This window comes from Dermochelys coriacea, chromosome 2, assembly GCF_009764565.3.
Source record: "Dermochelys coriacea isolate rDerCor1 chromosome 2, rDerCor1.pri.v4, whole genome shotgun sequence".
Taxonomy (NCBI): Eukaryota; Metazoa; Chordata; order Testudines; family Dermochelyidae; genus Dermochelys; species Dermochelys coriacea.
The window spans coordinates 192,425,204-192,436,624 of record NC_050069.1 but is presented as its reverse complement, the minus strand read 5'-3'; the positions used below and the strand labels follow the sequence as shown (position 1 = coordinate 192,436,624).

General features: G+C 41.7%; 2 protein-coding genes across 6 annotated transcripts in view; one reads left to right on the top strand and one right to left on the bottom strand.

Annotated features, from left to right (window-relative positions):
* Window positions 1–2,183: 2,183 nt before the first annotated feature.
* ASTE1 (asteroid homolog 1) lies at window positions 2,184–10,332 on the bottom strand. 5 transcript variants are annotated; one of them, XM_043508951.1, is made up of 6 exons: window positions 9,019–10,332; window position 8,847; window positions 7,359–7,417; window positions 6,075–6,285; window positions 4,243–4,435; window positions 2,184–2,962 (listed from the first exon to the last, which is right to left on the bottom strand). In XM_043508951.1, exons 1-6 carry the CDS (start codon window positions 10,330–10,332, stop codon window positions 2,662–2,664), a joined length of 2,079 nt encoding a protein of 692 aa, XP_043364886.1. In that variant the 3' UTR covers window positions 2,184–2,661. The 5 variants fall into 5 exon arrangements, with proteins under 5 accessions (XP_043364886.1, XP_043364884.1, XP_043364885.1 ...); XM_043508949.1 differs by lacking the exons at window positions 7,359–7,417; window position 8,847 and having other exon boundaries at window positions 9,019–9,521; window positions 9,666–10,332; XM_043508950.1 differs by lacking the exons at window positions 7,359–7,417; window position 8,847 and adding an exon at window positions 7,917–7,972 and having other exon boundaries at window positions 9,666–10,332.
* A 992-nt stretch (window positions 10,333–11,324) lies between these two features.
* NEK11 (NIMA related kinase 11) overlaps window positions 11,325–11,421 on the top strand; it is a 169,716-nt gene continuing 169,619 nt past the window's right edge. Inside the window, exon 1 of the mRNA XM_043508953.1 lies at window positions 11,325–11,389. The gene's annotated coding sequence lies outside the window, so the exon portion shown is untranslated. The remainder of the gene's footprint in view (window positions 11,390–11,421) is intronic.

The following is an 11,421-nucleotide window of genomic DNA, read 5'->3' as shown; positions in this document are numbered from 1 at the left end:
CACCTCTCTGGGCCTCTGAGTCCAATTCACACTAACCCAACACAACATCAAATTCATAGGAGTAGTGTTAGATTCCAGGCTAGTGAAGATGTACCTACCCCCAGAAGTTCCAGACAGTAATTGACATTACAGGCAGCTCCATGTGCATTCTATGATGCAAATGAAAACCTGCTTGAAGCTTCTGGGACACATGACATGCTGCGTGCCAGACTTCACCTGCATTCACTGCAAGGGTGGTTGAAATCAACATGTCCATGCTATGTCTGTCTCCGTGTTCCATGGAAATCGTTTCATTAAACTGGTGGATGCAATCTACCAATGCAGATGGAAACTATTCTCTTTTTGGTCAGAGTTACCATGGCTCACCTCTGCAGAAGACTGTTCTCCATGTATTTGCTCTCACTAAAGCAGTCATGGTTGTCCGTTAGCTCAGTGAGAGTCTATCTGGCTGCAATCTCGGCAAACCATCTTCAAAAACAGACATTAGTATTCTCACCCCACTGCAGTGGAATTTTCTGAAAGGACTGACCTATGCTTTTGTACTAGTCAGAACTCCCTCCTCCCCTGGAAGAGTGACTAGATGATTTAATAGGTCCCTCCCTTTGAGCCCATGGCTGCCTGCTCCTTCCATCACCTCTGTGAAGAGAGCCTTTGTGGTGGTCAAAGTTGGTGGAGAGATTCAGGCCCTTATGGCACAACTTTCTTGTATGAACTTTCAGCGTCAGCAGTAGACCTTATCTGCAGTTCTTGCTTAAGATAGTGTCAGATTTTCACATAACTTAGCCTCTTTATCTGCTGGTCTTTCCCCAAAGCAAAAATTCATATACTGGACATCGATAGAGCATTATCTCCTTATCTAGACAAGACTAAATCAACCAGAGCATCAGACTTGTGGCATTTGTGAATGGATGAGAGGACAACAGTTTCTATGAGGGGTATCTGAATGGTTTTCAGACTTTCAATATAAAACTACTACATGCTAACAAAGGGAGATCTCCCCTCTTCTCCCCCCCCCCCCCCCGGACACATCAGGTCCCATTTGATTTGAGCCCCTGCAGCCCCCACTGAACATCATCCCATTGACTGAGATGTGCCTAGTGACTTGCTTGTACTCTGTTTATACTTTTTACTATGCATCTATAATCTTCGTGCAGGCCTCTAGATTAAATGTGAACTTTGCTAGCATGACAGGTTTCAGAGTAGCAGCTGTGTTAGTCAGTATTCACAAAAAGAAAAGGAGTACTTGTGGCACCTGAGAGACTAAAATTTGAGCATAAGCTTTCATGAGCTACAGCTCACTTCATCCGATGAAGTGAGCTGTAGCTCACGAAAGCTTATGCTCAAATAAATTTTAGTCTCAAGTGCCACAAGTACTCCTTTTCTTTTTGCTAGCATGCAATGTGTCAATATTTACATAGGAGTTCTATTGCCCGTATCTGAGCATGAGATGCTTGTCACCAAGTGGAATTTGTGGAAATCACTTGAACCTTGGTGCTGTAAAGTAAATAATTGTTCAAGATGTGCTGTCCACACAGATTCCTTGACCTCCCCTCTGTCCCACTAATTTTGAGTCTTTATTGGCAAAAGAACTGAAGTGGTTGAGCTGACCCCACCCCTTATGCCCTGGGCGACAATGGTTGCGAGGATCCTCAGGGTGCAGCCATGGCCCTAATGGACACTGCTATCTAAAAGAATCTCATCTTCTGCACAAGGAATGCATGTGCCCCAAGCAGGCAACCTGCATGGACAACAAATCTCAAAGAACCACAGTTACTCTAAGTTAAGTAACTGTTCTTTCTGGTGAGCAGTGGACACAACTCTGATGACCTAAAGATAGAGGTAATGATCTAAAAACCTTGAAAGAAAGAAACATCATATTGATTCTTGAAGGGGAACGAGTAGTAAATACTAGCTTATTGCAGGAGTATGTCAGAAACCAAAATAAGATGGACTCTCAAACCTAAATGCATAAACAATTTATTTAAAACAAATCTTTGTTTTAACATTCCTTTATTTTTGGAATCTTCTGGGAAAAGACCCTTGCTTGACATTTTCTCAAGTATTAAATGTCCTTGATAGAGGAAAAAACTGTCTACTTTAGGTGGTACCACTCAGGCTTGGTAGTGACTATCCAAACCTGTTTAAGAGAAACACAGGAGAAGAAAAGGACAAGTTCAATTCCCCCCTGCCCCACAACAGTTCAGTAACTAGAATACATATGCACAGCAGATGACCCAATTTTCAATGGAAGTCAGGCACCCATGTTCTTCCCTTGGAAACTTTTGAAAATCTCACTGGTGAACACTGGCCCTCAGAATTAAATTTGTGATTAGCTTTCCATGTGTAGTATGTAGTTGTGATGGTGGATTTGTTTTTTTGCAATGGCGGTTGAAGGGGTGGAGAGAGAACTGTCCTCTTATTGCTTTACTTTAAAATTGCAAATTTAGCGTCTTCAGTTGTATTTAATGACATCAAAAGACTGACATTTTTTGGAAAGTTCAGACAGTATCCTATAAGAACATTTATAGAAAGTCACTGTAGCAAGATTCATTCTAAAAATTGTAAAAGGGCCAGTTAAATTCCAATGCAGTTCACCCACTTCATTGTAACTGTGATCCATTCACAAGGCAGAATTATTTGAATGTCATGTATGTGCTACTTTCAGTCTTCCACCATTAGTGATGCAAACCTATTGTTAACATCACACAAAGGCTGAGCTTCCAATGTAGCATGCTGTCTGATAGTCTCTGCCTGACTAGTGGCTTGCTTGTTCTTTTCCTTGAAGGATTTGGTGGTCTTGGTTGTCTCCTGGAAGAAGTCTGGAGGTACAGTTGACTTTACTGCATGGAGCAGATCACAATAAAGCTGGCTCATCTTTGGAGATGAGATAAGCAGATTCTCTGCCGCATGTACTGATTTAAGCTCTTTGCATAGTCTATGCACAAGGGTCCCACAATAAAGCCTGCCCCAAGAAAAGATTAAGTTTTAGAATTATATCTAACTATAGCTAAACAAAACTATACTGTTTAGTGGAAAAAATACAAACTAGTGTCTTATTTGTGGTTTTATGCTACTCAGTTACGCACCTCTAATCATTGAATATGAACTCTTTAAATAAAAGCCTTTTAAAGAAACAATCCTAAACTCATTTTCATGATTTCAAATCCAGCTTGTCTGCAGGTACATAGTTACGTTATTTTAGTTTTATTGGCTTTTAGAACCAGCAGGCACAATAAAGCCAAAGAAATTTTAAGTGACAACTCAAATTTAAAACTGTTCTGGGTTTAATCAGAAGAAAAATCAAATTACTTTAGTTGCTGGGAATTAGCTGATATACATAACTTGTATCGTCAATGCCTGCTTTTTCATTTGAGCACTAATATAGGAGTGAAATATTGAGTTGAGAGACCTAGACATGAATATAGGGGAAAAGAAGAACTTTACACATCTTTGCAAGTAACAAGTGCAGAACTCGCTTGCCCAAGGAAGAGAAACTGCTTTTTAACAGCACCATGAATATTTGAGAGTATTTGAATTTGGGTGAAGTGTATTTTTAACCCTACATAAGACTTGCATCTAATGAAAGATGTTTAAAATCAGACTTAACACTGAAAATACAGATCCTAGAAAATCATATTTGTGAATCTTCTGTAGTAACAGGTATAAAGAATTCTGCTCAAGTGAAAATGCTTAGGATCATTCATTATATGCTGGTGGTTTCCAGACTTTTACTCTGAATTTTTTCATGTTTTCAATTTATTGTACTTTTCCCTTTCTTGATGCACTTCTACATTATGTAATCTAGATGTCTCTCAGGTGGTGATGCATACATGTTTACATACTTTAGTTATGACCTTAAAGTTTGACTTGAGTCATTTTCATTGGCCTCAAAGGATGTGCAAGATCAAGCCCAAACTTTCCAATTTTAACACTAATTCAGTCACAGTATGCACTAAAGAATTAAGAGTAAAATTTTAATATTTTGGTTCAAAAAATATATTGGAATTTTGTGGTAATTACCAAAAACATTTTGCTGAAACATTAGAAGCTATTATCATTTATTAAGTGCCAGAGTACTAGTGCTATACAACAGAATATGAACTGTATAAAATTTAAAAGGTCCCTCACCCAAGGAGCTTACATTCCAGAGGCACAGCAGGTATAATACAGGGCAAAACACAATATAAGGGTGCATTATATTTGGAGCACCTAGTGAAGAAGGCAGGTCTTACAGGTTCTTACCGAGTTAGGTCTGGTTCAGTGAGAGGAGTAGAGAGTAGCTGGTTGAGATGCAATCCCATCTGGAGGCAGCACTGCCACTGGCAGAAAGTGTGCGCTGTGTCTAAATCCAGTAATTTCTGAAAATTCTTTTCTTTCCATTTTAGAAACTGGTCATAGACCATTTTATCGTCTTTGACACTGAAAATCACAGGATCTAGATTATAAATGGACAAGAAAATAAGGATATTTCTAGAGGCTCCCATGCATTCTCCTATACAAAGGATGACTGGTTTGTACAATTAATGGTGCCTGTGAACCTCTAAACACTAATGTTTTCAAGTGTCTTAAATTGTTACTGGTCAAGTACCAAAAGCCATGAGAGTCTGAAACAAAAGAATTCAATCTATTTGCTGGCTCAGTTATGTGTCAGAGTGCACATACTTGTGTTGTGGGCCAACTGGAAAATCTTTAAAAAGATCCCACTATGTGCCAAGTTAATAAGCAGCTGAGAATTGCCTGCCCAGCTTCTGTAGTCTATAACCCTTTCTTCCTCCCATACCATCAGGAATGCCACCTAAATCAAACACTGGCATCTTACCAGTTACCTAAAAACCTCTCCCCACAACCTTTTAACTTTAAGATAGAACCAAACACTTAAATCTTGCTAATTTTGCAGTATTAAGATGGCTTCCCCCCCATGTTTTGGGGGGAAAACCCTGCCTTAAACAGGATTTAATCCCAAAGTACTAATTATTGCTTACTAATTTGTTATACAAATGCTATGCTAAAGTAACATTTCCAATAGGTTCAATCATAAACCAGCAAAAGCAAACAAAAATCCCTACCAGTTCTGAATTTAGATAGTAACTCGGCCCCACGGTGCATGTAAAGCTTATAGCTGATCATTGTGCATAATACCTGGGATGAAATGCCCTGTCAAAACAGGCCAAGTTAATTACAGTTTTAACATTCTAATGAAGCCAGGACATTCAGAATTATAGTTAAGGCTCTTACTTAAAAAAAATAAGAATATAATCAGTGCCCATTAGAGACCAGGACCCCATTGTACCAAGCACTAGTGTACACAGACTATTCCTGCCCTAGAATTTATAATCTGAAGTAAACCCTCAATGCTTAGCTGCTGCCAGTACTGAGTTTACTTAGTTTCTTGGACTTCCCTGTTAACACTCTCATACACTATTTTATTTATTCTTACTGAAACTGACAGTTTCTTTGGCCAAATTTCTATTAGAACTTCATACCCCCAGGAAGGGGAAATACTGAAAGTATGAAGGAGCAGTAATAGCTTTGCTTTCAAAGCTTCCCTATTGAGTCTGCTTTATTCATGTGCGAGTCTAACAATGAATTCTAATTCAATGCGTTTCCTGTAAGTACAAACTGACTTTAGTAAAAGTTCATTACTGAGTAATAGTCTTAAGTATCAACCTTTGACGCATGTGTATGCTAAGTCTGAAAATTTTTTGCACTTTTATAGTATTCCTGAAGCACAATTACAAATGCTGCCACCACCACCTGACAAGGTCCATTTGGATTTTACCCATTTAAAGACAGGCAACTGGGACACAAGTCAGATGTCTTTCCCAAAGACAAAACAAGTTGAATAGAACTCAGTTTAACTTAAGTCCCTCAGTCTTAACTGTGACACAGCACTGCCTCTGATCTTCACCAATGTATCAATTGAGTGCTGGGGGTAGAGCATAAATCTCCATTAATTCCTATAGAAGTGGAGAATCCTTACAAAACAAAAGGGGAAACTGGCTAGAATGTAGACTTGCATATAAATATGAAACATCCAGAAACATGTCAAAGTTTTTAGTCCTTTGGGGACATACCTGGGCTGCTACTTGTCCTGTGCAATTCCCCAAATACCATTCCTAGAAGTAGTGCCTGTAAATGATGCAATTTCACTTTGGGTTCTGAGTAACGTGTCCAGTAGCAGGTTACAGCAACAGGGAGCCACAAGGGACTGGGGATGGGTTGTAGGATGCTGGCTTTCACTCCTAATGTCTCCAACAGCAGTTTTAGCTGAACTGATCTGGGCACCTGCCAAAAAAGTCAATTATGGATACACTGTGAAGAGGTCTGGCTTTATTTTGTTGTAAAAGTCCATTTACACTTGCCATCTTCACCCAAAGGCAAATGACTTGTGTTAATGCTAAGATAGCATTGTTAATTTTCAAAAATATCAAACTTGTAAATATTGAACTAATGAAATGACACTGATAAACTTAAACAGATCATTATGTAGAATAAATTATTCCAAATCTATTCAATCTTTTTAAAAAGTATTCAGTATATTGTATTTCCTATGTTATCTATTCAAGGGTCAAATTTTTTTGGAAATGTTTCAGTTGCAGTTAGGTGCCTAAATAGAGTTGGGAGCTGAGCACATTGAAAATCTAGCTATTTATTATGCATTCAAAACCACCTCCTTTGGCTATGTCCTGGAGGGTGTCTGTCCTACATCATCTGCATTTCAGGGGTTAGCATTGCACCATAAGCTGTAAACTTGTGCTACCACACATCCAACTATCCGTACCATTGATCTATACTCCCTGTGGAATCCTCTACCTGCATTTTGGCAGAGAACTGCAGTTATTTATGCATTGAGAGCTCATACAATACAAGTGAAAATCTGGCTTCATAAATTGTGACTAGTAAATGACTTTTTTAAAAAAAATCCTAAACCATTACAGTAACACTGGTACAAATTGTGTATTTATATACAAAAAAATTCATTAAAAAAATTGCAGTTGCAGTATTATAGGAGCCTGGGCAACCTTAGTTCAGCTGCTTTGTGTACATGCATATAGTCTTGCCCATTATTAGGGCCCTACCACTTCTGTGGTTGTGAAAAACATTTCAGACTGTGAAATTTAAGCCCTTCCCAGTGAAATCTGATCTCTCCCTCGCTGCTGGGAGCGAGCGCTAGCTGGGAAGGGAAAGGACTTGTCCTTCCACTGCATGGCTGTTCTCCGGGGGAGATTAGACCCACCTCTGAGTGCCTTCCCCTGCTGAAGGAAGCTCCACTCCAGTTCCTGCAGCTGGAGGAGACTTGTGGAGGTGGGTCCAATATGGCCCTGCTCCTGGAAGTGCCCCAGCCAGGGTGCTCCTACCTGCAAGTCCCTGCTGGGCTGAGGAGCGACAGCACTTCTCCTTCCCTTGCATGGCAGCTCTGGGGGTGTGGGTGAGATCAGAGCCACTTCTGGGTAGGGACCCCCATGGTTACAACACTCAAATTTCAGATGTACATAGCTGAAAATGTGAAATTGACCAATTTAAGAAGCCTCTGGCTGTGACATCAAACAAAATGGACCATGAATTTGGTAGGGCCCTACCCCTTATCAGGCAAGAAGTCTGCAGTAGAGCAGAAACAGAACCCAGCTCTATTGGGCCCCAATCCCATGTAAAAATGCAAGAACATCTTTTCTCTCCTATAATCCTTTGCTTCATTTATGGGCCACCCCATGCACTGAACAAGGCAGAGTGGGTCCTAGAGCACAAGAGTATGTAATAATTTAATTAAAGACTAGCACAGTGCCTATACAGGGAGACAAATTAAAGTTGCATGGACACTTCCTAACTTGTGCTTGACTCTGCAACCTTAACATTCATTTGAAGAATTTTGTATGCAGTTTCCTCAATTTAAAAAAGAAAAATGAAAACAAACGTACATGGGTCGATAGCAGGCTTTGAATGCAGGTCCTCAAGATCCATAGCACCAGTTGGGCTAAAGGAGTAAATGGTAGCGGTCACATCCATGCTCCCCCCGCCCCCCGAGAGCAATACACACTATGACAATATAGTTTTATGGTTACATACAGCACTGCCAAATACAGAACTGGTGCATTCATTCTGAAAGGTGGAGCGGGCAGTGGATGAGAGTTGAGGCTACCATATTAGAACCAGATCCTATACCTAGCTCTCCCCAAAGTGAGCTTGTGAACCTCACAATTATGTACCCTTTGAAAGGGGATGAGGAGAGAGATTTTTCCTTCCCCTAAAGATAGGGGTTACAAGGCCTTGATCAATAGTGACTGAACCATACAGGATTGCCACCCCTAGTCAATAGAAGAACTGAGACTAGAACTGTTTCCTTCTAGTTCCCAACCCAGCACACCACCTCTACCCCAAAATGTTTTCTTCAGCTGCTGCTTTGTCCATTTACTATCTGGAGCCATGTAGGGAGCTCTATGGAACTGGCAAGTATATGAACTGCAGATGGCACACAACTGGGGGGCTGAAGTTTGCTCAGTGCAGATGAATTAGAGACTTTAGCAGAAAGCCTCTAACATATACTCAGTATAGCTTGTGACTTTTTTTCCTGAAATGTATAGCTTCATCAAACCTGGATTGATTTTCATGACAAAAAAGCACCTCTTTAAATCAAGGATTACACCTCATGCAGATTTAAAAAAAAAAAAAATCTGCTTTGAAAGCTCTCTTAAATGGTTAGTTTGGCAAAATTGAATGCAAATGAAAACAAGGTTATAATGGAAAGTTTTAGGCCTCTACAACCTCTGCCTATAACTTGTCGAGTGTTCCTTTTTAAAAAGATTATGTAATTGTAACATCTCTGAATGCTGCAAACCAAAAGCTATGACCCTATAGTTAGTATTGCATGTACTGCTTATTACCATGAGCAGTCTTACAGAAGTCACTTGTAAGTACTTTATCTGGTACTAAACTGACTGACTGGATTGACACCCAAGTTCACCCCCCATTACACTCACAACATTGATTTGTTATCCAGGATATCTGTTCTGACAGCCCTACCTCAGTTAATGTGGCCAAACAGCAATGGTCTTCACAAAAATCCAGAGGCAGCATTGTTGTTGGAACAAAGGATTTTTTAAGTGTCTTTTGGATTCTGTCAAATTCACGGACAATTGGCAGCTTGTTGGACTGCTTACTTGGGGAAATAACTTCAGAGTTTTGAGAGGCATTCAGGAGTAGCCCATAGATGACTTGACGAATGGGTAGGGCGACTGTGTGAGCACTAGGCCTCTGCATGTTCTCCACCTGGACATGAAGGATTGTTCTTCTTAATAGAAGGGCATCACTAATGAATGGAGACAAATGACCTTTTGCCAAAGCCTCAAGCATCCATTGTGGTAACTCTAATTTCCTCATCACCTGAGACTCATAGGTTCCATTCTGAAAAAAATCCTCAAGCTTCACATCAGACTGTTCATATTCCTCCATGGAAGAGTAGAGAAGCTCCCTTATTTCTTCTCTCTCATGCTTTTTAAGATACTTCAGTACATTGTCTATAGCCTCTGTGGGATCAGCAAAATGGGATAACCAGTTTAGAAGTCCCTGAATGCGGACATGCTTCCTCCCCCTCCCGCCAGAGACTCTAACCGGCAGGCGTACCTTGCTGAAGAATGTCTCCAGAGCTGGCAAATTAATGTAATCATTACCATTCATCACAGCAAAGAGAGGAAGAAGGGCTTTGTTCATATGACTGAAGTGGCTGCACAGTCTCTCTAAAGAGAAGCATCGAGCTGGAATGTAGCAGTCTAGTGTGCCTTCACAGGTACAAAGGTTTCTCCACTGAAAGTAATTCAGAGGGCAATACCCAGCTTTCAAATCAAAAATACAAAAGTCACTGTCTAAAGTTAAGACGGGACAATTCCAATGATTAGCCAATGACATAATATCCCTATCTGCTTCTGAGAAGCACTGGACAAAAGGTACTTCTAATTTGGTCAAGACTTGCTTGAAAACCTCTCTCGTGAGCAGGGGTAGCACACTTCCACCACCACCTCTAGAGATGGAATATGCTACCTGGATCTTATCCCTGGCTCTTTCCTTTAATGTCACAAACTTCTTATCGGACAAGTCGCACCCTCCATCTAACACAACATATGGGTATATTTTGCATACAGACAAAGTTTCAAAAAACTTGTGTACAATATCTGTAAAAGAATCATAATCCCCTCCATGTTGGAGGTCTAGATTTGATTCAAAATAAAGCCGATGAAACAAATTATTTCCATCAATGATGATTTTTGTGTTCCTTAGTTGTAGATCAGTGAAGAACTGCTTATGCTCTCCCACGTAGCTCATTAATCCATGGATGCCCATACTCTTAGCGTGTAACACCTGTAACAAACAAATGAACGATTTAATTTTCAAATACAGTGCACAAAACTGATAATCAGATTAATAGACACTAGTGCTGTCCACTTACCTCAACTCCTGCTGCTTTTGAGTCCAAAAGTGACTGTTAGAAAAGATTTTTCCCCAGGTCAAAAGGAACCAATGGACACTGTTTACATACAGCTTTTCCGCTGACAGGCCAAGTTGTTTTGAACCGCAGCTGCTAGAATTGCTTTACCCCACCCCCATGTGACTTGGAGCTAACCTATGCGAATTGAGTTTTCTAGTGCAATCCATGGGCATTGATAATTACACCTCTGAAAAGGGAAATGCGGCCACTTGTCCTCCAGCCTTTCCCTGCAGTCGTATCCAGTGATCCCCACCGAAGCAGGAGCTCAGTGCAAATGGCCGAGTTGGTCCATAAGTTACAGAACAGTTCTGGTGATTTGTTAAGCCGCACTCACCCTCTGTAACGCTGAAACGGACACGCAAAATGAAGGGACCCCCGGTATTACGTTACCTGCGGCCAGTTTGGGGGGGGGAGGGGAAGAGACAATCCCGGCTATAACGTTTTACCCAGAGAAACTCAGTGCAGGGACCGCCTCACCCAGCCGGGGCCTTTCTCCGCTCAGGAGCCGGGGCTTGCTCGGGCTTACGACACGGCATGGCTCCGGCCCGGGAGGAGGCGGGGTGCCTCCCTCCGGAGCGCGAGCGAAGCCAACGGGGCTCGTGGCGCCGGCCGTTAAATCGCACTCGGGTGCGCGCGGCACACAGCGCCTCGCGCCTCCTCCCGTCCCCTCAGGAAACCCCCGCGCTGCCGGAGGGCTCAGCCCCTCTGCGCGCGCCGTATAAAGGACCCGTAACTGCCGCAGCTCGGGGGGACTCAGTTCCGCTCCTCCAGACGCGACCCGTGCCACAGCAAATAGCCTCCCTCCCTCCACTTCCGGGGGGGCGGGACGCATCAAGGTAGGAGGACCCAGGAATTACGTGTCTTGAAGCCACGCCCACTCCAGCGCCTCACTGCTGAGTCGCTCCTCGGCGGGTAATATTAGCGTCCGTTGCCATGCGAGGAGG

Bases quoted from the DNA above. Each gene is read 5' to 3' on its own strand.
- ASTE1 (XM_043508951.1), bottom strand. From the start codon at position 10,332: ATGGGCATCCATGGATTAATGAGCTACGTGGGAGAGCATAAGCAGTTC. The intron at 4,436-6,074 runs GTATGTCCCCAA...TTTATAATCTAG, and splicing joins CAGGACAAGTAGCAGCCCAG to ATCCTGTGATTTTCAGTGTC. The intron at 2,963-4,242 runs GTAAGAACCTGT...TTCTTGGGGCAG, and splicing joins ACTGAACCAGACCTAACTCG to GCTTTATTGTGGGACCCTTG.